The 25,043-nt window shown below is 41.9% G+C and overlaps 1 protein-coding gene and 2 pseudogenes across 5 annotated transcripts in view; all 3 read left to right on the plus strand.

The window, feature by feature from the left end:
* Positions 1 to 10,482: 10,482 nt before the first annotated feature.
* LOC148001165 (large ribosomal subunit protein eL21 pseudogene) lies at positions 10,483 to 10,875 on the plus strand (annotated as a pseudogene).
* A 1,522-nt stretch (positions 10,876 to 12,397) lies between these two features.
* On the plus strand, positions 12,398 to 13,574 carry LOC148001166 (heterogeneous nuclear ribonucleoprotein A1 pseudogene; annotated as a pseudogene).
* Positions 13,575 to 16,834: 3,260 nt separating this feature from the next.
* Pcca (propionyl-CoA carboxylase subunit alpha) overlaps positions 16,835 to 25,043 on the plus strand; it is a 334,592-nt gene continuing 326,383 nt past the window's right edge. For all 5 annotated transcript variants that reach the window (XR_015638170.1, NM_019330.2, XM_087586568.1 and 2 more), the window contains 1 exon segment: positions 16,835 to 16,960. Coding sequence is in view for 4 of the 5 variants with exons in the window: in NM_019330.2 (NP_062203.2) it covers positions 16,871 to 16,960 (90 nt within the window). In the remaining variant the exon portion in view is untranslated.

The raw sequence follows: 25,043 nt of genomic DNA on the forward strand, positions 1-25,043 counted from the left end.
AAAAATTAAAACTTGGTTTTACCGGAAGTCCCACACCCGCGGATCCCGGCCCGCAGCAGCTCTCTGCTCCCAGACCCGGTGAGAGAGAGACCCAACCGCCTGGTCAGGTGGGCACTCCTGAGGCTGCAGAGCGGAAGAGACCACCAACACTGCTCACCCCTGCCCACATCCCTGGCCCAAGAGGAAACTGTATAAGGCCTCTGGGCTCCCGTGGGGGAGGGCCCAGGAGCGGCAGGACCCCTGCCAGAGACACCGCCGGACCCTGAAGGAAACAGACCGGATAAACAGTTCTCTGCACCCAAATCCCGTGGGAGGGAGAGCTAAACCTTCAGAGAGGCAGACAAGCCTGGGAAACCAGAAGAGACTGCTCCCTGCACACACATCTCGGGGGCCAGAGGAAAAAGCCAAAGACCATCTGGAACCCTGGTGCACTGAAGCTCCCGGAAGGGGCGGCACAGGTCTTCCTGGTTGCTGCCGCTGCAGAGAGCCCCTGGGCAGCACCCCACGAGCAAACCTGAGCCTCGGGACCACAGGTAAGACCAAATTTTCTGCTGCAAGAAAGCTGCCTGGTGAACTCAAGACACAGGCCCACAGGAACAGCTGAAGACCTGTAGAGAGGAAAAACTACACGCCCGAAAGGAGAACACTCTGTCCCCATAACTGACTGAAAGAGAGGAAAACAGGTCTACAGCACTCCTGACACACAGGCTTATAGGACAGTCTAGCCACTGTCAGAAATAGCAGAACAAAGTAACACTAGAGATAATCTGATGGCGAGAGGCAAGCGCAGGAACCCAAGCAACAGAAACCAAGACTACATGCCATCATCGGAGCCCAATTCTCCCACCAAAACAAACATGGAATATCCAAACACACCAGAAAAGCAAGATCTAGTTTCAAAATCATATTTGATCATGATGCTGGAGGACTTCAAGAAAGACATGAACACACTTAGGGAAGCACAGGAAAACATTAATAAACAAGTAAAAGCCTACAGAGAGGAATCGCAAAAATCCCTGAAAGAATTCCAGGAAAACACAATCAAACAGTTGAAGGAATTAAAAATGGAAATAGAAGCAATCAAGAAAGAACACATGGAAACAACCCTGGATATAGAAAACCAAAAGAAGAGACAAGGAGCTGTAGATACAAGCTTCACCAACAGAATACAAGAGATGGAAGAGAGAATCTCAGGAGCAGAAGATTCCATAGAAATCATTGACTCAACTGTCAAAGATAATGTAAAGCGGAAAAAGCTACTGGTCCAAAACATACAGGAAATCCAGGACTCAATGAGAAGATCAAACCTAAGGATAATAGGTATAGAAGAGAGTGAAGACTCCCAGCTCAAAGGACCAGTAAATATCTTCAACAAAATCATAGAAGAAAACTTCCCTAACCTAAAAAAAGAGATACCCATAGACATAGAAGAAGCCTACAGAACTCCAAATAGATTGGACCAGAAAAGAAACACCTCCCGTCACATAATTGTCAAAACACCAAACGCACAAAATAAAGAAAGAATATTAAAAGCAGTAAGGGAAAAAGGTCAAGTAACATATAAAGGGAGACCTATCAGAATCACACCAGACTTCTCGCCAGAAACTATGAAGGCCAGAAGATCCTGGACTGATGTCATACAGACCCTAAGAGAACACAAATGCCAGCCCAGGTTACTGTATCCAGCAAAACTCTCAATTAACATTGATGGAGAAACCAAGATATTCCATGACAAAACCAAATTTACACAATATCTTTCGACAAATCCAGCACTACAAAGGATAATAAATGGTAAAGCCCAACATAAGGAGGCAAGCTATACCCTAGAAGAAGCAAGAAACTAATCGTCTTGGCAACAAAACAAAGAGAATGAAAGCACACAAACATAACCTCACATCCAAATATGAATATAACGGGAAGCAATAATCACTATTCCTTAATATCTCTCAATATCAATGGCCTCAACTCCCCAATAAAAAGACATAGATTAACAAACTGGATACGCAACGAGGACCCTGCATTCTGCTGCCTACAGGAAACACACCTCAGAGACAAAGACAGACACTACCTCAGAGTGAAAGGCTGGAAAACAACTTTCCAAGCAAATGGTCAGAAGAAGCAAGCTGGAGTAGCCATTCTAATATCAAATAAAATCAATTTCCAACTAAAAGTCATCAAAAAAGATAAGGAAGGACACTTCATATTCATCAAAGGAAAAATCCACCAAGATGAACTCTCAATCCTAAATATCTATGCCCCAAATACAAGGGCACCTACATACGTAAAAGAAACCTTACTAAAGCTCAAAACACACATTGCACCTCACACAATAATAGTGGGAGATTTCAACACCCCACTCTCATCAATGGACAGATCATGGAAACAGAAGTTAAACAGTGATGTGGACAGACTAAGAGAAGTCATGAGCCAAATGGACTTAACGGATATTTATAGAACATTCTATCCTAAAGCAAAAGGATATACCTTCTTCTCAGCTCCTCATGGCACTTTCTCCAAAATTGACCATATAATTGGTCAAAAAACGGGCCTCAACAGGTACAGAAAGATAGAAATAATCCCATGCGTGCTATCGGACCACCACGGCCTAAAACTGGTCTTCAATAACAATAAGGGAAGAATGCCCACATATACGTGGAAATTGAACAATGCTCTACTCAATGATAACCTGGTCAAGGAAGAAATAAAGAAAGAAATTAAAAACTTTTTAGAATTTAATGAAAATGAAGATACAACATACTCAAACTTATGGGACACAATGAAGGCTGTGCTAAGAGGAAAACTCATAGCGCTGAGTGCCTGCAGAAAGAAACAGGAAAGAGCATATGTCAGCAGCTTGACAGCACACCTAAAAGCTCTAGAACAAAAAGAAGCAAATACACCCAGGAGGAGTAGAAGGCAGGAAATAATCAAACTCAGAGCTGAAATCAACCAAGTAGAAACAAAAAGGACCATAGAAAGAATCAACAGAACCAAAAGTTGGTTCTTTGAGAAAATCAACAAGATAGATAAACCCTTAGCCAGACTAACGAGAGGACACAGAGAGTGTGTCCAAATTAACAAAATCAGAAATGAAAAGGGAGACATAACTACAGATTCAGAGGAAATTCAAAAAACCATCAGATCTTACTATAAAAACCTATATTCAACAAAATTTGAAAATCTTCAGGAAATGGACAATTTCCTAGACAGATACCAGGTATCGAGGTTAAATCAGGAACAGATAAACCAGTTAAACAACCCCATAACTCCTAAGGAAATAGAAGCAGTCATTAAAGGTCTCCCAACCAAAAAGAGCCCATGTCCAGACGGGTTTAGTGCAGAATTCTATCAAACCTTCATAGAAGACCTCATACCAATATTATCCAAACTATTCCACAAAATTGAAACAGATGGAGCACTACCGAATTCCTTCTACGAAGCCACAATTACTCTTATACCTAAATCACACAAAGACCCAACAAAGAAAGAGAACTTCAGACCAATTTCCCTTATGAATATCGACGCAAAAATACTCAATAAAATTCTGGCAAACCGAATTCAAGAGCACATCAAAACAATCATCCACCATGATCAAGTAGGCTTCATCCCAGGCATGCAGGGATGGTTTAATATACGGAAAACCATCAACGTGATCCATTATATAAACAAACTGAAAGAACAGAACCACATGATCATTTCATTAGATGCTGAGAAAGCATTTGACAAAATTCAACACCCCTTCATGATAAAAGTCCTGGAAAGAATAGGAATTCAAGGCCCATACCTAAACATAGTAAAAGCCATATACAGCAAACCAGTTGCTAACATTAAACTAAATGGAGAGAAACTTGAAGCAATCCCACTAAAATCAGGGACTAGACAAGGCTGCCCACTCTCTCCCTACTTATTCAATATAGTTCTTGAAGTTCTAGCCAGAGCAATCAGACAACAAAAGGAGATCAAAGGGATACAGATCGGAAAAGAAGAGGTCAAAATATCACTATTTGCAGACGACATGATAGTATATTTAAGTGATCCCAAAAGTTCCACCAGAGAACTACTAAAGCTGATAAACAACTTCAGCAAAGTGGCTGGGTATAAAATTAACTCAAATAAATCAGTTGCCTTCCTCTATACAAAAGAGAAACAAGCCGAGAAAGAAATTAGGGAAACGACACCCTTCATAATAGACCCAAATAATATAAAGTACCTCGGTGTGACTTTAACCAAGCAAGTAAAAGATCTGTACAATAAGAACTTCAAGACACTGAGGAAAGAAATTGAAGAAGACCTCAGAAGATGGAAAGATCTCCCATGCTCATGGATTGGCAGGATTAATATAGTAAAAATGGCCATTTTACCAAAAGCAATCTACAGATTCAATGCAATCCCCATCAAAATACCAATCCAATTCTTCAAAGAGTTAGACAGAACAATTTGCAAATTCATCTGGAATAACAAAAAACCCAGGATAGCTAAAGCTATCCTCAACAATAAAAGGACTTCAGGGGGAATCACTATCCCTGAACTCAAGCAGTATTACAGAGCAATAGTGATAAAAACTGCATGGTATTGGTACAGAGACAGACAGATAGACCAATGGAATAGAATTGAAGACCCAGAAATGAACCCACACACCTATGGTCACTTGATTTTTGACAAAGGAGCCAAAACCATCCAATGGAAAAAAGATAGCCTTTTCAGCAAATGGTGCTGCTTCAACTGGAGGGCAACATGTAGAAGAATGCAGATCGATCCATGCTTATCACCCTGTACAAAGCTTAAGTCCAAGTGGATCAAGGACCTCCACATCAAACCAGACACACTCAAACTAATAGGAGAAAAACTAGGGAAGCATCTGGAACACATGGGCACTGGAAAAAATTTCCTGAACAAAACACCAATGGCTTATGCTCTAAGATCAAGAATCGACAAATGGGATCTCATAAAACTGCAAAGCTTCTGTAAGGCAAAGGACACTGTTGTTAGGACAAAACGGCAACCAACAGATTGGGAAAAGATCTTTACCAATCCTACAACAGATAGAGGCCTTATATCCAAAATATACAAAGAACTCAAGAAGTTAGACCGCAGGGAAACAAATAACCCTATTAAAAAATGGGGTTCAGAGCTAAACAAAGAATTCACAGCTGAGGAATGCCGAATGGCTGAGAAACACCTAAAGAAATGTTCAACATCTTTAGTCATAAGGGAAATGCAAATCAAAACAACCCTGAGATTTCACCTCACACCAGTGAGAATGGCTAAGATCAAAAACTCAGGTGACAGCAGATGCTGGCGAGGATGTGGAGAAAGAGGAACACTCCTCCATTGTTGGTGGGATTGCAGACTGGTAAAACCATTCTGGAAATCAGTCTGGAGGTTCCTCAGAAAATTGGACATTGAACTGCCTGAGGATCCAGCTATACCTCTCTTGGGCATATACCCAAAAGATGCCTCAACATATAAAAGAGACACGTGCTCCACTATGTTCATCGCAGCCTTATTTATAATAGCCAGAAAATGGAAAGAACCCAGATGCCCTTCAACAGAGGAATGGATACAGAAAATGTGGTACATCTACACAATGGAATATTACTCAGCTATCAAAAACAACGAGTTTATGAAATTCGTAGGCAAATGGTTGCAACTGGAAAATATCATCCTGAGTGAGCTAACCCAATCACAGAAAGACATACATGGTATGCACTCATTGATAAGTGGCTATTAGCCCAAATGTTTGAATTACCCTAGATCCCTAGAACAAACGAAACTCAAGACGGATGATCAAAATGTGAATGCTTCACTCCTTCTTTAAATGAGGAAAAAGAATACCCTTGGCAGGGAAGGGAGAGGCAAAGATTAAAACAGAGACTGAAGGAACACCCATTCAGAGCCTGCCCCACATGTGGCCCATACATATACAGCCACCCAATTAGACAAGATGGATGAAGCAAAGAAGTGCAGACCGACAGGGGCCGGATGTAGATCGCTCCTGAGAGACACAGCCAGAATATAGCAAATACAGAGGCGAATGCCAGCAGCAAACCACTGAACTGAGAATAGGTCCCCTATTGAAGGAATCAGAGAAAGAACTGGAAGAGCTTGAAGGGGCTCGAGACCCCAAAAGTACAACAATGCCAAGCAACCAGAGCTTCCAGGGACTAAGCCACTACCTAAAGACTATACATGGACTGACCCTGGACTCTGACCCCATAGGTAGCAATGAATATCCTAGTAAGAGCACCAGTGGAAGGGGAAGCCCTGGGTCCTGCTAAGACTGAACCCCCAGTGAACTAGTCTATGGGGGGAGCGCGGCAATGGGGGGAGGGTTGGGAGGGGAACACCCATAAGGAAGGGGAGGGGGGAGGGGGATGTTTGCCCGAAAACCGGGAAAGGGAATAACACTCGAAATGTATATAAGAAATACTCAAGTTAATAAAAAAAAAAAAAAGAGAAAAAAAAAAAACAAAAAAAAAAAAAAAACTTAAGGTTGGATGGGGCAGACCTCTATTGTCCTAGAACTCAACAGGTGAAGGTAGAAGGATCAGGAGTTCAAGGTCGTATCCACAGCTGCCGAGTTGAGTTTGAGGTTATCATGGGTTGTACAAGACTCTCAAAACCAAAACTGTCTTTATTTTTCCACATCATCGCCATGATATACACGAATGTTCCGGCTGATGTTCTCAAGCGCATCAACAAGGCTGAACAATGCTGAGAAGGAAGGCAAATGCCAAGTCTTCATCAATCAATCATGTGGTTTGTAACTGTGAAGATGAAGACTGGCAAATTTGAAATCGTTGACAATGAGGGAGTTGGGAGGATCACTGTGAGCCTCATGGGCAGTTTGAACAAGTACGGAGTTATAGGCCTAGGATTTGATGTGCAGCTTGGAGATCTAGAAAAAATGGCAGAACAATCTGCTCCTGTCAGCTAGGTTCCCGTGTACTGGCATCCTCAGCTGGTCTCACAGGCCACAAAGAGTCAATGTGAAATTATGGGGGACGGGGGTGGTGGTGGTGGGCGGGATTCTGGGATTCTTTTTCTAGAGATAGGAAACACATGTTTAAATATAAAGCCTCAGTGGAAAAACAAACAAACAAACACCACCCCAATAAAATTTAGAAATTAAAAAAAGGCGACACTGATCAGATTAAAGGTGGGGGCACCTTTAATCTCAGCGTTTAGGAGGCAGAGGCAGGTAGATCTCAGAGTTTGAGGACAGCCTGGATCACAGAGTGAATTCCAGGACAGCCAGGGCTACACAGAAAAACTCTGTCTTGAAAAACCAAAACTAGAAAGAAAGAAAAGAAGAATGGAATGAAGGAAGAAATAAAGGAAGAAAGAAGGAAGGAAGGAAGGGAAGAAGGAAGGAAGGGAAGTAGGAAGGAAGGAAAGAAAAAGCGTTGGTATAGAGTCAGGGAAAAAGGAAATTGTGAGTGGGAATGTATATTTAGTCACTACAGAGGTTCCTTACAAAAAATAAAACTATTATAAGACCAAAGTACACCACTCCTGCATCCACACCCAAAGAGATGTAAGTCAGTATACCACAGAGCTAACAGCACATCCATGTTTGCTGAAGCACTGTTAACAATAGTCAAATTGGAGAGTCAGCCTAGAGGTCTACCAGCAGATGAGTGGAACATCCATGTGTTATTCAGATATATGCATTATATTATATAATTATGCTGTATGATATGAATTCATATATATTTGGGATATGTCTAGTTTATTGTTGAAGTATATGTTTGTGGAATATATGGAACTTCTCCCTTTATGAAGAAGAACAAGTGCATGCTGTTTATGGGAGAACTGGCGGAACTGGGAATCATGATGTAAGTCAAAGTTAGACTCTCCCAGATATGTTTTTCCTCACGTGGAATCTAGATTTAACAAAAGAGACATGGGAGCATTGAGGAAGAAGGGGACCAAGGGAGATGGAAAAGAGGACAAGAGAAGGTCACATAGGAGTGAATATTCCTAGGACGGTTTAGGGAGCAGGTCTCCTTCACATAGTCATGGTAACCTGTACTTTGTACAGCCAATATAACATAATAAAATAACTTTAGAAAGGAAAGAAAACTAGAAATATCTACAAATAAGGACAGTAGGGGATACCCACACTTATTATATGTCCTTTCTCTGTGAAAAGCCATATTTATGTCTGTATATTTATCTTGTGCAAATAGGAAGACTAAATTGTTGGAAGTAGTTACTTATGGAAGTAAGGGATGCATATAGAGAAATAGGAGTAGAAGCCAGGATTTGGAATATCCTATTTTATGTAGCTTTGGCTTTCAAATCACATGATTTACATATTCAAACAAAGTCAAATAGGAAAAGTTATTACAATGAGAAATAATTGAATATGAAAGGAGACAAATTGACAGAGTCAAATAATAATTAAAGTAACTTAAAGTTAATTTAAAACATAGAACACTGTAAAATTTTCCCAGGCATATATTTGAAGGGTAAATGTCTCATGGTTTAAAAACTGCTCTGTAAGTAATGTAAGATAAAACAAGTATCAATATTATTGAGAATCAGTTTATAAGACAATAAAGGATTAAGGATGAGATAAGGCAAAGAGGCTGAGGGGGTGTAGTTCTTAGTAGAGAAACTGTCTGACATGGGTGAAGCCTTGGGTTTGATCCTAGGAACTCACAAGAACACACACACACATATGCATTCATTAATATGTACACACATACAGATGAACTATTTTAATGTTTTAGATTTATTTTATTATTATTTTTAATTTAAAAAAGATTTATTTATTTAGTTTATGTATGTAAGCACACTGTTGCTGTCTTCAGACACAGCAGAAGAGGGCATCGGATCCCATTACAGATGGTTGTTAGCTGCCATGGGGTGGCTGGGAAATGAACTCAGGACCTCAGGAAGAACAGTCAGTGCTCTTAACAACCGAGGCATCTCTCCAGCTCGTATTTTTATTATTTTTGATTATGATTACATATATGCATCTATATCTATATTATGATTATGTATATACATATATATCTAGCTAAATCTAGATTCCACGTGAGGAAAAACATATCTGGGAGAGTCTAACTTTTACTTACATCTTGATTCCCAGTTCTGCCAATTCTCCCATAAACAGCATCTATATATCTATATCTGTATATATACATATGAGTGTAGTGTCCACCTGATGTGATTGCTGGGAGTCAAACTCATGTCCTCTGAAAAAGCAGACACTGAGTCATTTGTCCAGGCCTATAATTTAACTTTAGTTGGAACAATCAAGTCAAGGACAATTTCTACAAACATACATGCATGAATTCATTCCTCCAACAGATATTTTTGTACATGTGATGTGGTCCAGATACAGAGACACAACAGTGAGTAATAAAGACCCAGTCTGTGTAGGGGAGCTGTCTTCTTTTTAGTTCCTGGGGGATTTCTAGGAATTCTGAGGTAGAGGCTCTGGCAGAACATCTCTCTGACTACAGGTTGCCTTCTTCATCCTTATATAAGAAGCATCGCTGAGAAGCTGCCATGCTGGGTGTTAGCCAGTGCCTGTAGGACCATTTCCATTGAGGTCCAGTGCAGACTTTCTCTGGGTCCCTTTTGTTGGGCCCTACCTTGGTGTTTCCCTTCCCCATCACTGAGCCTTTTAGCCTGCTATAGCAAGAAGTTGTTTACACCCTTGGCAGCTGCTCTCAGTCCTGATTTGGGTCCGGGACTTTCCATGACACCCTTCTCCTTGCTGAGCCTTTCAGTTTGTTATTAAGAAATTGTTTACACCCCTGATTTGGGCCCAGGGCTTTTCATCACACAGATTTTTTCCTGTTCTCCTGTTTTCCTGGTTGGGGATTTTCACCTGCTTTGTTGTTTTTCCACAGCTTTTGCTCCTGTTATATAAGGAGATCTCAGTAAAGCTCGGACGGCATTCTTTTAACACGAATGACCCGAGTATGTGTTTCTTTTTAAATCTCTCAGGCCTATGACCGGTTCTCAGTGTTGTGATGACACAGGTGTCGTTGCCCTTTCAGAAGATGAATCTTTGGGTTTTAAGTTGTAAACAGCAAAGCCAAACATCTGTGAGTAAAACTGAGTATCCCACTCACACTGGGTACCTACGATAGTCACAGTTAGAGAGATAGAAAGTAATTGTTACCAGATTTTGGGAGCAGTGCAAAGTGGAGAGTAAGTATTTGATGATAACATTTACTTTTTGCTAGTTGAAAACCTGATGGGGATAGACGGTAATGGCCGCATAATAGTTCGAGTGTACTGTCAATGACCTATGCAGTTACAAGTGACTACAATGTTATATTTTAACATAATTAAAAAACAAACAAACAAAAACAAACAAACAAAAAACTAACCAGTTCTCGGCCGTGGCAACCATCTTCCAGTAATTCACCAAAATGATGAACACAAAAGAGGAGAGGCACTCAGTATATGTTCTCTAGGCCTTTTAGGAAACATGGAGTAGTTCCTTTGGCCACATACATGCGAATCTACAAGAAGGGTGATATTGTAGACATCAAGGGAATGGGCAGTGTTCAAAAAGGAATGCCCCATAAGTGTTACCACAGCAAAACCGGAAGAGTCTACAATGTCACCCAGCACGACGTGGGCATCATTGTAAACAAGCAAATTAAGGGCAAGACTCTGGCCAAGAGGATCAATGTGCGGACTGAGCACATCAAGCACTCGAAGAGCAGAGACAGCTTCCTGAAGTGGGTGAAGGAAAAGGATCAGGAGAAAAAGGAAGCCAAAGAGAAGGGCACCTGGGTTCAGCCAAAGCACCAGCCTGCGCCACCCAGAGAAGCCCAGTTTGTGAGGACTAACGGGAAGGAGCCTGAGCTGCTGGAGACCATTCCATACAAATTCATGGCCTAATGGACACAAAGGAAATAAAGGATCCAGATTGCAAAAAAGAAAACAAACAAACAAACAAACAAAAAAAACCCCAAACAAACCAAAAACCACCACTACCACCACCACCACCACAACAACAACAACAACAAAAACAAAAACAAAAACCCAAAAAACCAACCAAACAATCAAACAAAAAAACCCCACTGTGTTTACCACTCTAGTTGGTTGTGCGAACCTGCAGGAGCAGGGCTTAAAAATGAAGCGAACTAAAATCTCATACTGCAGCTAACTTTATTCAGAGCATTAGACAGTTTATACTCTGAGGGTTAAGAAGAGTCGCCTGAAACCAGGCCGGTGCCAGGGTTTAATCCTAGTACTTGGGAGGGAGAGGCAGGTGGATTTCTGAGTTCAAGGCCAACCTGGTCTACAGGTTGAGTTCCAGGACAGCCAAGGATACACAGAGAAACCCTGTCTCGAAAAGAAGAAAAAAGAAGAAAAGAAAGGAAAAAAAAAAGAAAAAGAAAAAAAAAAGAAAGAAAAGAGAAAAACGTAAGAGTCACCTGAGTAAAGTGGACAATCACAAGGACAAGCTATAAGTTGCAAAAACATGTTTTTCCATAGAGGCACATAAACAAATAACAATAGCCAGTTGTTATGAGCACCCTGGAGTGAACTCACACCTATCCATTACACCTGGGAGGAGCATGAAAACACAGCCCAAGATCAATTCGAGGTTCTGAAGAAACTGAGGTCACAAGACTCTGTCCTTGTTTTCTTGGAGTTTTCTCACGAGCACTCAGAATTCCCCTCACAGACCTCCATTCTTGGACAGTGTTCTGACACTCAAGTATCTCGTAAGTCATTTTGACATGATTGATTTCTACTAACTTATAAGTCTGACACTCCCATGCAGGTAAGATGGTTAACTATGGACGTATGGAGATTGAGAGCCAATGTGCTAGCCAATGTGGAGTTTACGCTTTTGTCATTAAAGGCTGCAGTTAAGGCCAAGGAAATGACAGGATTCTGAAAGAGTGCCCTTCATCCCCCTCTCTTTTCCTTTCCTCTGATTTCTTCTTGCTGTGATGTACAGTCTGGTCTGGAGCTCTTGTGTTCAGATGATTCTCCTGCCTCAGCCTCTGCGTTGCTGGGACTATAGGCATAGATAGGAAATTGGAGCTGTTATTAAGAGTTGTATCTTCTCAGAAATTTGCATCACAATAGCAGACATAAGGACTATTATAAATATATACATGTATGTATGTATATTATACCTATCTGTCATCCATCCGTCTGTCTGTCTGTCTGTCTATCTATGAATGAAGTCATAACTTTCACATCTCACTGCTGCTGAACAAGCCATGAGGAGCAAGCCAGTAAGCAGCACCCCTTCACGGCCTTTGCAGCAGCTCCGGCCCCCAGGTTCCTCCCCTGTTTGAGTTCTTGTCCTGACTTCCTTTGAAGATGAACAGTGACGTGGAAGTGTAAGCCAAGTAACGTTTTCCCCCCAACCTCCCTTTTGTTTGGGTCATAGTGTTTCATCATGCCAATAGAACCCCTAACTAAGACAAGTGCGGCTTCCTTTCTGCTCTTTGATGCTGCTGGGGAAGCATCGCTGAAGGCTTTTATCACCCTGCTCCCACGGTGGCGCAGGAAACAGCTGGGGAAGCTCTTCATTGGCGGGCTGAGCTTCGAAACAACCAATGAGAGTCTGAGGAGCCATTTTGAGCAATGGGGAACACTCACCGACTGTGTGGTAGCGAGAGATCCAAACACCAAGAAATTCAGAGGCTTTGGGTTTGTCTCATCTCATATGCCATTGTGGAGGAAGTGGATGCTGCCACGAATGCGAGACCACACAAGGTGGATGGAAGAGTTGTGGAACCTAAGAGAGCTGTGTCGAGAGAAGATTCTCACAGACCAGGTGCCCACTTAACGGTGAAAAAGATCTTCTTTGGTGGTTTTAAAGAAGACACTGAAGAACATCGCCTACGAGATTATTTTGAGCAGTGTGGGAAAATTGAAGTGATTGAAGTTATGACTGACAGAGACAGTGGAAAAAAGAGAGGCTTTGCTTTTGTCACCTTTGATGATCATGACTCTGTGGATAAGATAGTTATTCCGAAATACCATACTGTGAATGGCTATAACTATGAAGTAAGAAACAAGAGATGGCTAGTGCTTCATCCAGCCAGAGAGGTCGAAGTGGTTCCGGAAACTTTGGTGGTGTCATTGGTGGTAATGACAATTTTGGTCGAGGAGGGAACTTCAGTGGTGGCTTTGGTGGCAACCGCAGTGGTGGTGGATATGGTGGCAGCGGGGATGGCTATAATGGATTTGGCAATGATGGTGGTTATGGAGGAGGCGGCCCTGGTTACTCTGGAGGAAGCAGAGGCTATGGAAGTGGTGGACAGGGTTATGCAAACCAGGGCAGTGGCTATGGCGGGAGTGAAGGCTATGACAGTTATAATAATGGAGAAGGCGGAGGCGGCTTTGGCAGTGGTAGTGGAAGCAATTTGGAGGTGGTGGAAGCTACAATGATTTTGGCAATTACAACAACCAGTCATCAAATTTTGGGCCAACTGAAATGAGGAAACTCTGGAGGCAGGAGCTCTGGCCCTTATGGTGGTGGAAGCCAGTACTTTGCTAAACCTCGAAACCAAGGTGGCTATGTAGGTTCCAGCAACAGCAGTAGCTATGGCAGTGGCAGGAGGTTCTAATTACAGCTAGGAAACAAAGCTTGGCAGGAGAGGAGAGCCAGAGAAGTGACAGGGAAGCTACAGGTTACAACAGATTTGTGAACTCAGCCAAGCACAGTGGTGTGAGGTCCTAGCTGCTACAAAGAAGACATGTTTTAGACGATACTCATGTGGGTGGGCAAAAACTCCAGGACTGTATCTGTGACTAATTGTATAACAGGTTATTTTAGTTTCTGTTCTGTGGAGAGTCTAAAGCATTCCAACGAAGGGTTTTACTGTAGACCTTTTTCACCCATGCTGTTGATTGCCAAATGTAAAAGTCTGAATACATGTGTCTTTAAAAAGAAAAGACAGGTGCCTTTAAAAAAGCAACCCAGCTTTTTTTTTTTTTTTTTTTTTTTTTTTTGTTGTGGTGCATGCCTTTCATCCCAGCACATAAGAGGTAGAGGTGGGCAGGTTTCTGTGAGTTTTACAACAACCCAGTCTACATAGAGAGTTCTAGGACAGCCAGGGGTACACAGAGAGATAATGCCTTGAAAAACTAATAAAACAAAAGAATTCAGGTCAAAAGAAATCATAAAAGTAGGTCCCTGATCAGATAGTACTAATATCTGTATGCAAAAAGACGACCAGATCAGAGTCATCGTGCCAATGCCTGAAATCTGAACATTTGGAAGTCTGAGGCAAGACGACTGCTGTGAGTTCTCAGATAAACTGTACCAATATTTAAAAAAAATGCAAACAGAGAAAAATAGAATAATATAGAATATGCCTGTAATAATCTACATTAATTGGGACACCTTTCCATTCAAACCTGCATTTTTTACTTTTTAGGTGTTAAATTATTATCAAATTTAAATGTATTTAATATAATATGTAAATTTTCAATTTTAAATAGACATGATATATCATCTATCACATTATATTTATTTAATATAATTTATTAAACATTTACATTACTCATTTCATGTTTATAATATATTTTATATGTTCATGTGTTATATTTGTAATGTAAATACATTATACATAATATACAAAGTATTATTAAATATTAGAAAAGAAACATCAATTTATTTGATATATAAGCATAAAACACTAAAAGATACAAAATATAAAATTAATTTAACATGTGATATAATATAATAGCATCATTTTCTTTTCTCTTCCTCCCTTTAATCCCTCCCATGTCCCCTCTCCCCCTCAAATTTGTTTTTTTTTCCTTTAACTGGTGTGTGCGTGTATGTCCATGTATATAAATAAATAAATACAATCTGCTCAGTCCACTTAGCATTACTTGTATGTATATGGTGTAGGCCTTTCCAGTTGGTGCTGTCTAATTTAGTAGGATGCTCATCTCTAGGGGAGAACATTTCTCTCACTATCAGCATTCCTTAATTCCCATAATTCTTTGTCTTTTATGCTAGCATATCTACTGGCGTTCTTGTTCAGGTCTTATTTAGGCAGTGGTATTATTGAGTTATCATGAGCCAAGCCTCCCTGTCATTTCTAGGAGACACAGTCTCCACGAAAATTCCCTGGTCCTCTCCAGCTCTTACCATCTTTCTTTCTTACCATTTCCTCCTCTTTGATGTTCCTTGGGCCTTATGTACAGGAGTTGTATTATAGATGTATCAACTGGGGATGGAAAAGGTGTTAAGATTAATTCCTGTTATTACTTATTATTATTGAGCTTATATGAGTGAGGATTCTCCCGCTCCTATCTCTGGAGAATGCGCCCAACCATGTTCAGCTAAGTTGGTAATTTTTTAAAATTGAGAATAGATTCTTCTCTCATACAATACATTCTGATCACAGTTTCTCCTGTCCAGTCTTCCCAGCTCCTTTGACCTCCCGTTTCGTCCAGATACACTCCCTCTCTGTTTCCTTTCAGAAAGGAGCAGGCCTTCAAGAGACAACTTGAACAACACTGGGGCTAGAAAGATGGCTCAGCGGGCAAAAGCACCAGTTGTTCTGCAAGAGGACCCAGGTTCAGTTTCTAGCACCCGTGTGCTAACAACCTCCAGTTCCAGAGGATCTGATACCCTCTTTTGGCCTCCCTGGGCACTGTATGCACATCATAGATAATATATGTAGGCAAAACATTCATATACCTAAAATAAAACTGAGCAAGTCTTTAAAAAAATTAAAAGCCACAGTTGAAACCATGCACTAGAAGGTTTTAGCATAGTGGGTTACACAGCTGTGGATTCACACTCCTCAGATGGTCTGTCCCTGCTCTGCTTAGCTGGGTGTCTATTTTCGTCAATCTTATCTGCTGCAGAGCCTAAGGCAAGGGTTATCTTACAGAGTCAAAGGCTTAACTCATTCAGACCTCCCTCTGGAGTATTCACCACACAGTATTTTTATCTACTTCCTTTATCTGAAGCAGAAATTAGACTTTGTAGCTGTTTAACCATTTGGGACACAAAAAGTTAAGTTTATAAGAACAAACAGTTTCTGAACAATGGTAGTTACAATGTTGCTTGTTCTCTAGATTATAATTAAAGGTTCTAGTTAGTTATGCCAGCCTTAAGGACAGCGGTAGTTAAGTATTTCCCCTTTGCTTCTATGAAAATAACTGTGGACAGAATCATGAAGGTGGGGTTGGGGCTTTCAATCATAGCTGAGAAATTTGGAAATTGCCATAATTGGGTCGATATTCTTATCTAGTAAGTTGTGACCAGATTGAGAAAGCCTCTTTGACATAAACCTTCAAGAATCTCCTATGGTTGCTATTTAGGGACAGAGATGAGAGCGAGACAGGGTTTTGTGACAAAGAAAATGGGTTCAGCCTCTCATTTATGTTCCTACTCTGTTAAGAACTTGCAGCTTCTCTGCCATCCACCAATGTTGTCTTTCTGGCTGTCCACATGTTGCAGCCTAGCTTCATAACTGTTTCAAGTTAATTCTGTAGGACAGGCGAAGTCATTGAGCACCAGTTCTGATACAGAGATGTTTACTGATGAGATCTACTTTAAAAAATCCAGCGAGAAATTAAAAGGGGCATGGATGCACCCGATTGGCTAGGGATGGTTCTTGGGCGGCAGAGTGCGGGCTCCAGTCAGTAGGGGATTTGGACTGGCTGCTTGAGCTCCTTGGTCGGCTCCCTCCGGGTCCTAGCGCGGTTCTCACCCCCGCCCAACAATCTCCAGACGTCCGGCTTTGCGCCACAGCCCAACCAGTTCCCTCCCAATCCTACTCTCCCGGAGGCGGAGCTTAGAACCAAAAGCTTCTGATTGGCCGTACCACGGGCGCTCCCCTTCCCCGCCCCCTGACGAGGTGAGAGTTCAGCGGCCAGCAAGTCGGCTGGGACGACAATGGCGGGGCTGTGGGTCAGGACAGTGGCACTATTGGCGGCCAGGCGGCATTGGCGGCGGTCCTCCCAGCAACTGCTGTGGACGCTGAAGGTGAGCAAGGCCGGGCTCGCGTGGGCCTGGTTGCCCCGGATTCCCAGGCGACACCCGCGGCGCATCCCGGTTGCCCCAGGCCCGGGCCCCCGAGTAGACTGCGCTCACACTCTATCCTGTCACTGGGCATCTCTTGAATGCTCATACCCACGGGCACAGGCTTAAGCGGGCCGAGCATTTCCTGCGCTCCTCCGGAATGGCCTTTGGGCTTGGATCCCAGAGTTTCATGGTGCTGGTTTCGCCTGCAGCTTTCTGGACAGCGTCTGTAAAAGTTCACATACTCTTTTGCTGTCTTTGCAAAAGACACTTTGAAGGGACACTATGGATTGCTGTTTGAATAGTTAAGGCTGTGAGTTTGAAAACACTGTGCTAAGTCAAGATTGACAGAGTACACCTGTGACCCGAAAGCCTGCTTAAACTGTATGACACCATTGTTATGAGTGAGAAATGCACCCTCTGAATTTATTCTTTTTCTCCCTAAGAACTGCTTAGCCTGATTAGAAACGTAGTTCACATCACTGTGGTTCGTTCACCCTGGGTGTCATGGTGACATTTTGACTCAACAGGTTTGGAGTTCTTGTTAACCTCCTTCCTCCTTCCATATGGGATATATTGGCCTTGTGGGTGGCATTCACTTCCCTAACTTTCAAAATACACTTACTAATTCACTCGAGCACATATCTTAAAATGACGGTCCTCTGAAAACCCCTTGAAGACCCCTTGAAAGGCACGGTTGACCGTGCCTGCTAAGCTTCCCTGATGTTCAATCACAAGTAATGTTGTGCCTGTAATGACATCATTGGAGAGGCTCGAGGATTGTGAATTTGAGGCCAGGCTAGGTTACCTAGAGGAAACCTGACTCAAATCCTTCCTTACCTCTCAGGGGAAAAAAAATTTAAAAAATTAAAAATTTTTTTAATTTAAAAATTAAAAAAAGTTAAAAAAATTTCTTTTCTGCAACGTTTGGTTTATGCTCATTGAAATTTGAGTTGACACTTGGATGATCTGCCTTTTTTTTTTTTTTTTCTTTTTTTTTCTTTTTTTTTTCTTTTTGAGAACCAAGTCTGTCTGTGTACCAGTCTGGCCTCAGCATCACAGAGATCTCCATGCCTCTGACTTCTGAGTGTAGAGTATACTGCTGAGCTCAGCCCACTTTACTCTTTTTTTTTTTTTGAAAGATTTATTTATTTTATGTATGTGAGTACACTGTTGCTGTCTTCAGACACACCAGGAGAGGGCATCAGATTTCATTACAGATGGTTGTGAGCCACCATATGGTTGCTGGGATTGAACTCAGGACCTCTGGAAGAGCAGCCAGTGCTCTTAACCTCTGAGCCACCTCTCCAACCCCACTTTATTCTTTTTAAGGAAATGGGAAAAGTCCCACTCAGGCAGTGTGAGCTGAAAGGTTATCCTTGGTGCCAACCTCAGAACGCAGGTTCTCATTGTTCTTTGTGTTGCCACACCGCTTTTGTTCCTTAACTTCTGTCATCCTGTAATCATTTAATCTGCGTTTGCTCTTGCTAAAACTCTGACACATTTCGTTACGAAATTGCCTGTAGTGGGAAGGTATGGTCTTTGGAGTCACAATTTATCTATTTTTTCTTCTGTGGGGTTTGTCTTCTTGAGACAGGGCCTCACTTAGCCTAGCTTGGCTTCAAATTGGCTGTGTATTGGAGGAAGATCTTGGGTCTCCTGCCTCAGCTTTCCTTTCCCCATCTCAGGGTTGAGGACTGAGCCTGGGGGCCTTGCACTTGTTAGACACGCACTCTACCACGGAGCTAAATCCCTAAATCCCTGCTCCACCTTCTCCACTCTCACCTCCACACCAGGTTTGGATATTGTATATTGGATGTATGCTTTTGTAGATTTTTTTTTTATAAGCAAATCTTTATTTAATGCCTCCTGTGTAGGGGGTGAGTACAGCTCCCAGTGCTTATGAACTTTCCTCCAGTAATGAAGCAACAACTTGAAAAGGCTGTGGAGAAGTTTTGGTGGTGATATTAAGATAAAATAGACTGAGCTGACCAAGTCAATATTTTGACCTTATGCCTTAGGCAACTATTGTGAATTAAGTCATTCATTCTTCATTAAGCATATAACACCACCACTTACAAAAGGTGGACTCAAGGCCTGAAGTGTTAGATGACTTGCTTAAAGCCATAGAACTAGTAAGTGGCAGTCTTGGAACTTGGAAGCTTTAGGCCTAGAACACTGAGGCAGAGCCGTACCACTGAGATGCACTGCCAACTTTCTAGAAACAGTCAATACTCTTAATTATATCATCCTACTTAAGCTAAACAATGTTTCAACAAGGGTCAGTTAGATGGTCCAGTGGTGAGGGTGATTGCTACAAAACACACGTGGGCTTTTAGAAGGAAAGGCACAATTAAATGTCATTGCAGGACTCCTGCTTTCATGGTCTCTGAAGTTACATCTCAAGAGTTGCTAAGGAGCCCAAGAGAGTCTTGTAATGACTCTTGTTACTGGATAGGGTCACATCTGATTTGATACAACTGTAAATCAGAAGGGTTGCCAGGAAGTTAAGATTTTTACTACAGTTTACCAGTGGATACAGCACTGAAACAACAAAAAAGCAAGCAAACAAAAACAATAAGAAACTCAAAACCTCCTTCCCTGTATCATTGAGGATTCTGTAGAGAAACAGAACGGATAGAATCTATCTACTGTCTGTCTGTGTGTCTATCCATCCATTTATCCATCAGCTACCTGTCATCTATCTGTCTGCCCATCCATCCATTCATCAATTATATCTATTCTGTCTGTGTATCTATGTATGTATGTATCTATCTGTCTATCTATCATGTATGTATGTATTTATGTATCTATCTATCATTGAGGATTTATTAGAATGGCTTACAGACTGTGGTCTAGCTAGTCCAGTAATGGTCCAAGAATCCATTAATGTTTCAGTTACGGAGGCTCTATGTCTCAACTGGTCATCTATATATACTGGAGTCCCAAAAATGTAGGCTGTAATGCCAGTGAAGGAATGAACTTGTCAGAGAGAGAGAGAGAGAGAGAGAGAGAGAGAGAGAGAGAGAGAGAGAGACTGACTGACTGACTGACTAGCTTCCTTTTCTATATCCTTTCTATAGGCCACCAGCAGACGGTGTGCCCCAGGTTAAGGTATCCATCTACTTGGGTTTTAGTTAATCCCAGATGTGGTAAGGTTTACAGCAAAGAATAGCTACCACCCCCACCCCCACACCAGTAACCTTCACTTGCCAGTAGCTCCTCACAGGGGAGTGAGCCTTCAGTGTTTGTCCTTTGGGGGATGTCGACAGTTGGATCTTGTGAAGGTGATCGCAGTTGCTGAGTTCATGTTTACAGGGGCTGTGCTGTATTTGGAAGACAGGGTGTCACAGTACTGTTCTCCACTTCCCTGCTCTGACACTCTTTCTGCTCCCCCTTCAGTGATGCTCTCCGAGCCTTCAAAGTGGTCTCAGAGATGTCCGTTTAGCACTGACACTTGGCAGTCGCTGGCTCTCAGCACTTGGACTGCCTATGAACCTCCACCTGCTGAAACCAGAACCCTAGCTGACTAAGAAACTAGTCTATGGATATAAACGTAAGATACTTAGGAGCAGTTTGACAAAATGCACATTTTTTAATTAAACATTAATTTCTTTTACATGTGTTTGTAGTTTGCCTGCATGTATGTCCGTGCACCATGTATGTGGCTTGTGGCTGTGGAGGTCAGAAGAGGGCATTGGATCTATGGGACCTAGAGTTACAGATGGCTGTGAGCTACCATGTGGGGGCTGGGAATAGAGCCCTGGTTTCTCTAGAAGATTACCCAGTGCTCTTAACCTATGGGCTCTCCAGTCCAACAGGATGTCCATTTAGAAAAACAGCAGTGATAGGTCCTCCAAGGGCCTATAACCTTCCCTGCTTTGTTAGCATTCTCTCTATGAAGGCGTATTATGTCTATGTGAGCAGCCTTCACAGAAAATGTGGTTAATTGTGTTGGAATCATTGATTTTCAGCCAGCAAGAGGTTTAACCAGATTCCTAAATTGGGAGCTCCTTCTTGTCCCCATGCCCCTATGTCCCCATAATTTGTGCTATATTTCTTTTTTTATTTCTTTTTTATTTTTGTGCCATATTTCTATTCTGTCTCATATTGAGTTCACATTCAGTCTTGACTTACTTGATTTGTAAAACAACCTTTAAAACACATTCTGTTTAAATACTTGTTTTTTTTTTTTTTCTAGCTACGTTCAGTGGCTGGAGGTGTTAGTTTTATGGTAATTGCAACAGTTTATTGAGCTTTTATATGCCTTAAATGTTTTCACTCCTTCTCCCTGCTCTGAGACTGATCTCTCGGAGGCTCAACTGACCTCCAGCTCTCTCTCTGGTTGGGTTTGCCCTTGTACTTCTTATCCTTTTGCCTCCATTTTAGATTCTGGGCTGACTGGTGTGTCCTACCACAGGCTTGTTTATGCAGTATCGGGCAACCAACCCGGTGGTGTGTGCACGCTGGCCTAGCTTTCCACCAGCTGTGCTCTATCCCCCAGCCCTTCACTTATTATCCATGTAACAGCCAGGTTAGAAGTCCCAGCTTTAAACAAGAGGAAACTAACCGTGAGCAGTTAAGTAATGTATAATTGTTAAGGATGTATAGCTGACAGGGGTAAAGTCTGAACCTTGGACTTTATGAGCCCAAACCTTGCTTTTCCAATAATAGCTCTTTTATCAGCAGAGTGATAGTGTCATTGTGTGACACTGTTGCAGTTTGTAAACTTAACCTGTCCTTCAAAAAGCTTAAACATAGCTAGTGCTTTAGGATTGGCCTAAGGCAATCTTTCTAACATTTAGTTTATAAAAAAACCAAAAACTAAACTCATTTCAGAAATGGATTTTTAGTGAATAAAACATTGATTGAAGGCATTTGCATATACATTTATCTGTCTGTCTGTCTGTCTGTCTGTCTGTCTATCTATCTATCTATCTATCTATCTATCTATCTATCTATCTATCTATCTACCTATCTATCTATCTATCTAAGACAGGGTTTCTCTATATAACCCAGGCTGTCCTGGAACTACTGTGTAGATCAGACTGACCTTGAATGCCTCTGCTTCCTGAGTGCTGGGATTAAAGGCCTTGGCCACCATGCCCTCTAGGCTGGTCAATAGTAGTACATTTAAACTTCTACGTTTTGGCTATTATTTGTTTCTTCAGTTCAAATCAGGGAAAACATGGCAATAGCCCTGTTCTAACTGTAAGAGAAGTTGGTGACATTTTTGATCAAGAGAAAGGAAAAAACAATTGCTTACAGACTGGTTCATCTATATATTTATTTCATTAAAAATTTTATGCGAAGGTTGCTTTGCCTACATGTGTGCTTGTGTACATATGTGCAGTGCCTATGGAGGCCAGAGGATCCCTTGGAACTAGAGTTCCAGACAGTTGTGAGCTGCCATGTAGGTGCTGGGAAGAGCAGCTAGGGCCTTTAATCACTGAGCCATCTTTTCTGTCCGTCTGTCTGTCTGTCCGTCCGTCCGTCCGTCCATCCATCCATCCATCCATCCATCCATCCATCCATCTATCCATTTATCTATGTTGGTAAGTAGGTGAATAGGGGCAAAGAACGTGAATGGAAATTTTTAAAAAAATTTTATTTATTTAATATATATGAGTACACTGTAGCTGTCTTTAAACACACCAGAAGAGGCATCGGATCCCATTACAGATGGTTGTGAGCCACCATGTGGTTGCTGGGATTTGAACTCAGGACCTCTGGAAGAGCTGCCAGTGCTCTTAACCGCTGAGTCATCTCTCCAACAGGTGAATGGAAATTTTAGACACAAATACAGGGGTTCATAGACATATCTGTGGTTACAGGGTGACCAGAGTATAGTGCGTTAACTCTTTATTACTGATGGGTACTTGAGAGAAGAAAGGAGAATTGATTAATTTGGCTCTCTGCTGCAGAGGTCTTATTTAATGATCATGTGATCTAGCTGTGGGTCTAAGGCGAGGCGGAACACCTTAGTGGGGAACACTGGGGCAAGGGGGCTGCCTCATGATGGACAGGAGGCAGAGAGCTCCATGAGGGAAGGGAGCTCAGACAGAATAAAGTTCCCAGGAACCTGCCCTAGTGACCTCCCTTTATCCAGTCCCCATCTCTGGTATTAGCACTGATGGTGCTGATGATGACTTCTCAACAAGTACCATCAAATTATGAAGCCACCATTAGACTCAGAGCTCCCAGGATCCAACCACCCTCAAGACATACCTTTGAATGTTTCTGCTTTGGGTACCAAGTCTTTAATTCTTGACTTGTTAGTGGCATGGTTTAGACTCAACCCATAATACAGGGGAAGAACATTCGAGAAGTAATTTCCATCCATCTCTGTCTGTCAGTTTGTTGTTGCAGCTGCCTTTAACTTAAAGAATATTTAAAAGTAGGTTTGCAGCATCTTTTGCATCTCAGGCGCTGTGATATATGCTGATAAGACGGGAGAAACTGGGTCTGGAGGTGCTTAGTAGTTGAGAACACATGCTACTCTTGCTACTGGATGGCATTTCACCACACCCTGTAACTCCAATGCAAAAGGATATGATAGTTTCTTTTGCCTTCCATGGACATTGCATGTATGTAATGCACTTACATATATGCAGACACTCACACATGAACAGAAAATAAAGACAAATATATCTTTAAAAATATAACTGCAGGGTGGTGGTGGTGCATACCTTTAACCCCAGCACTCTGGGAGGCAGAGGCATGTGGAACTCTGTGACTTTGAGGCCAGCCTGGTCTACAGATCAAGTTCCAGGACAGTCAGGACTACACAGAGAAACCCTGTCTCATCCTCCCCAACCCCTAAAAATCAAAACCACCCCCCCCAAAAAAACCCCCAAAGACTAGGAGAGCATGTCACAGGTACAGAGAGCTCAAGGATTAAAAATAAAGGTTGGTGAAAGTTTGGTAAGTTCATTGTATTTGCGTGAGAAGGAACTCTCTTCCAGCAGACAGTAGTCAGTGGGCAGAGGCATAGGTGGTATATCTGCTCTGCCCAATAGCATTTACCGAACCTTAGATAATGTTTGTTTTTCATGCTTGTAGCCAAGGAATGGTGTTTCAAAATATCTTACAAAATCTTCTTTGTTTCAGCGTTAGGAATTTTCCCTCTTGATCAACCTCTTCCATACATTGTTTACTTTGGCATGCAGAAGTCTATTGCAATGATCTGCTTTTTTGCATATATGTTTTTATCTGAAGAATCTCTCCAATTATTATTTAGGTTGGCAACTGTTATCCTATTATGGTGAATCTGATTGAACTGAGTCTGCACCTTATTTTAGACTCTGAGACAACACTTAGTGTCAGTCAGTCAGTCAGTCAGTAAGTTAGTAGGATCTGACCTAATGAACAGCCAGAGAGGCTGAGACAGGAGGATTGCTATGAGTTCAAGGTTTGCCTCAGCTACATTGTAATATCAGAGCAACCAGCTGTCTCAGTATCATCTTAGCATTGCATAGGTAGAATACCCTTGTAAATGTACAAGTTTGATACTGGACTTTTTCCTATTGTTTTTAGCATGCCAATGAGGGGGGTCAGCAAAAGTCTGATATAAAGACAACTAGCAATTTAGGAAGTAACTTGTTACTTCTTTTACAAAAAAAATGTGGACCTCTAGCTGGTTGGTATAAATTTGGCACTTTTTAACATATCACATGGTATGGGAACAGTTCTGTAGACGTGAATTGGTGAGGTGGGCTGGGCACAAGCTTGTGAAGGACTCATGTGAAACAAAGAATGTAGCATAGAACAGAAGAAACGTTCAGCGTTCAGCCGGCATCCGTCTCTGGCTGGAGACTGCTGTCAGTTCTATCCTCAGGAACGCTTGTAGAGCAGTGGTCCATTGTGTAGCTGCAGTTCCCCAGACCTGCAGAGGTCAAGCGTCTGGGGTGAGTCCAGCTGTCTGTTTTATTCAGCAAGCCTTCCAGCGGTTCTGATGCATTGTGCAGTGTGAGAGCCACTGCTCACGAGCAGGGCTGTGAAATTGCCATACTATACAAAGAGAGCTACAAATGGATTTAAAAAACGC

This window comes from Rattus norvegicus, chromosome 15 (genome assembly GCF_021556685.1).
Source record: "Rattus norvegicus strain SHRSP/BbbUtx chromosome 15, alternate assembly SHRSP_T2T, whole genome shotgun sequence".
In the NCBI taxonomy this organism is placed as follows: Eukaryota; Metazoa; Chordata; class Mammalia; order Rodentia; family Muridae; genus Rattus; species Rattus norvegicus.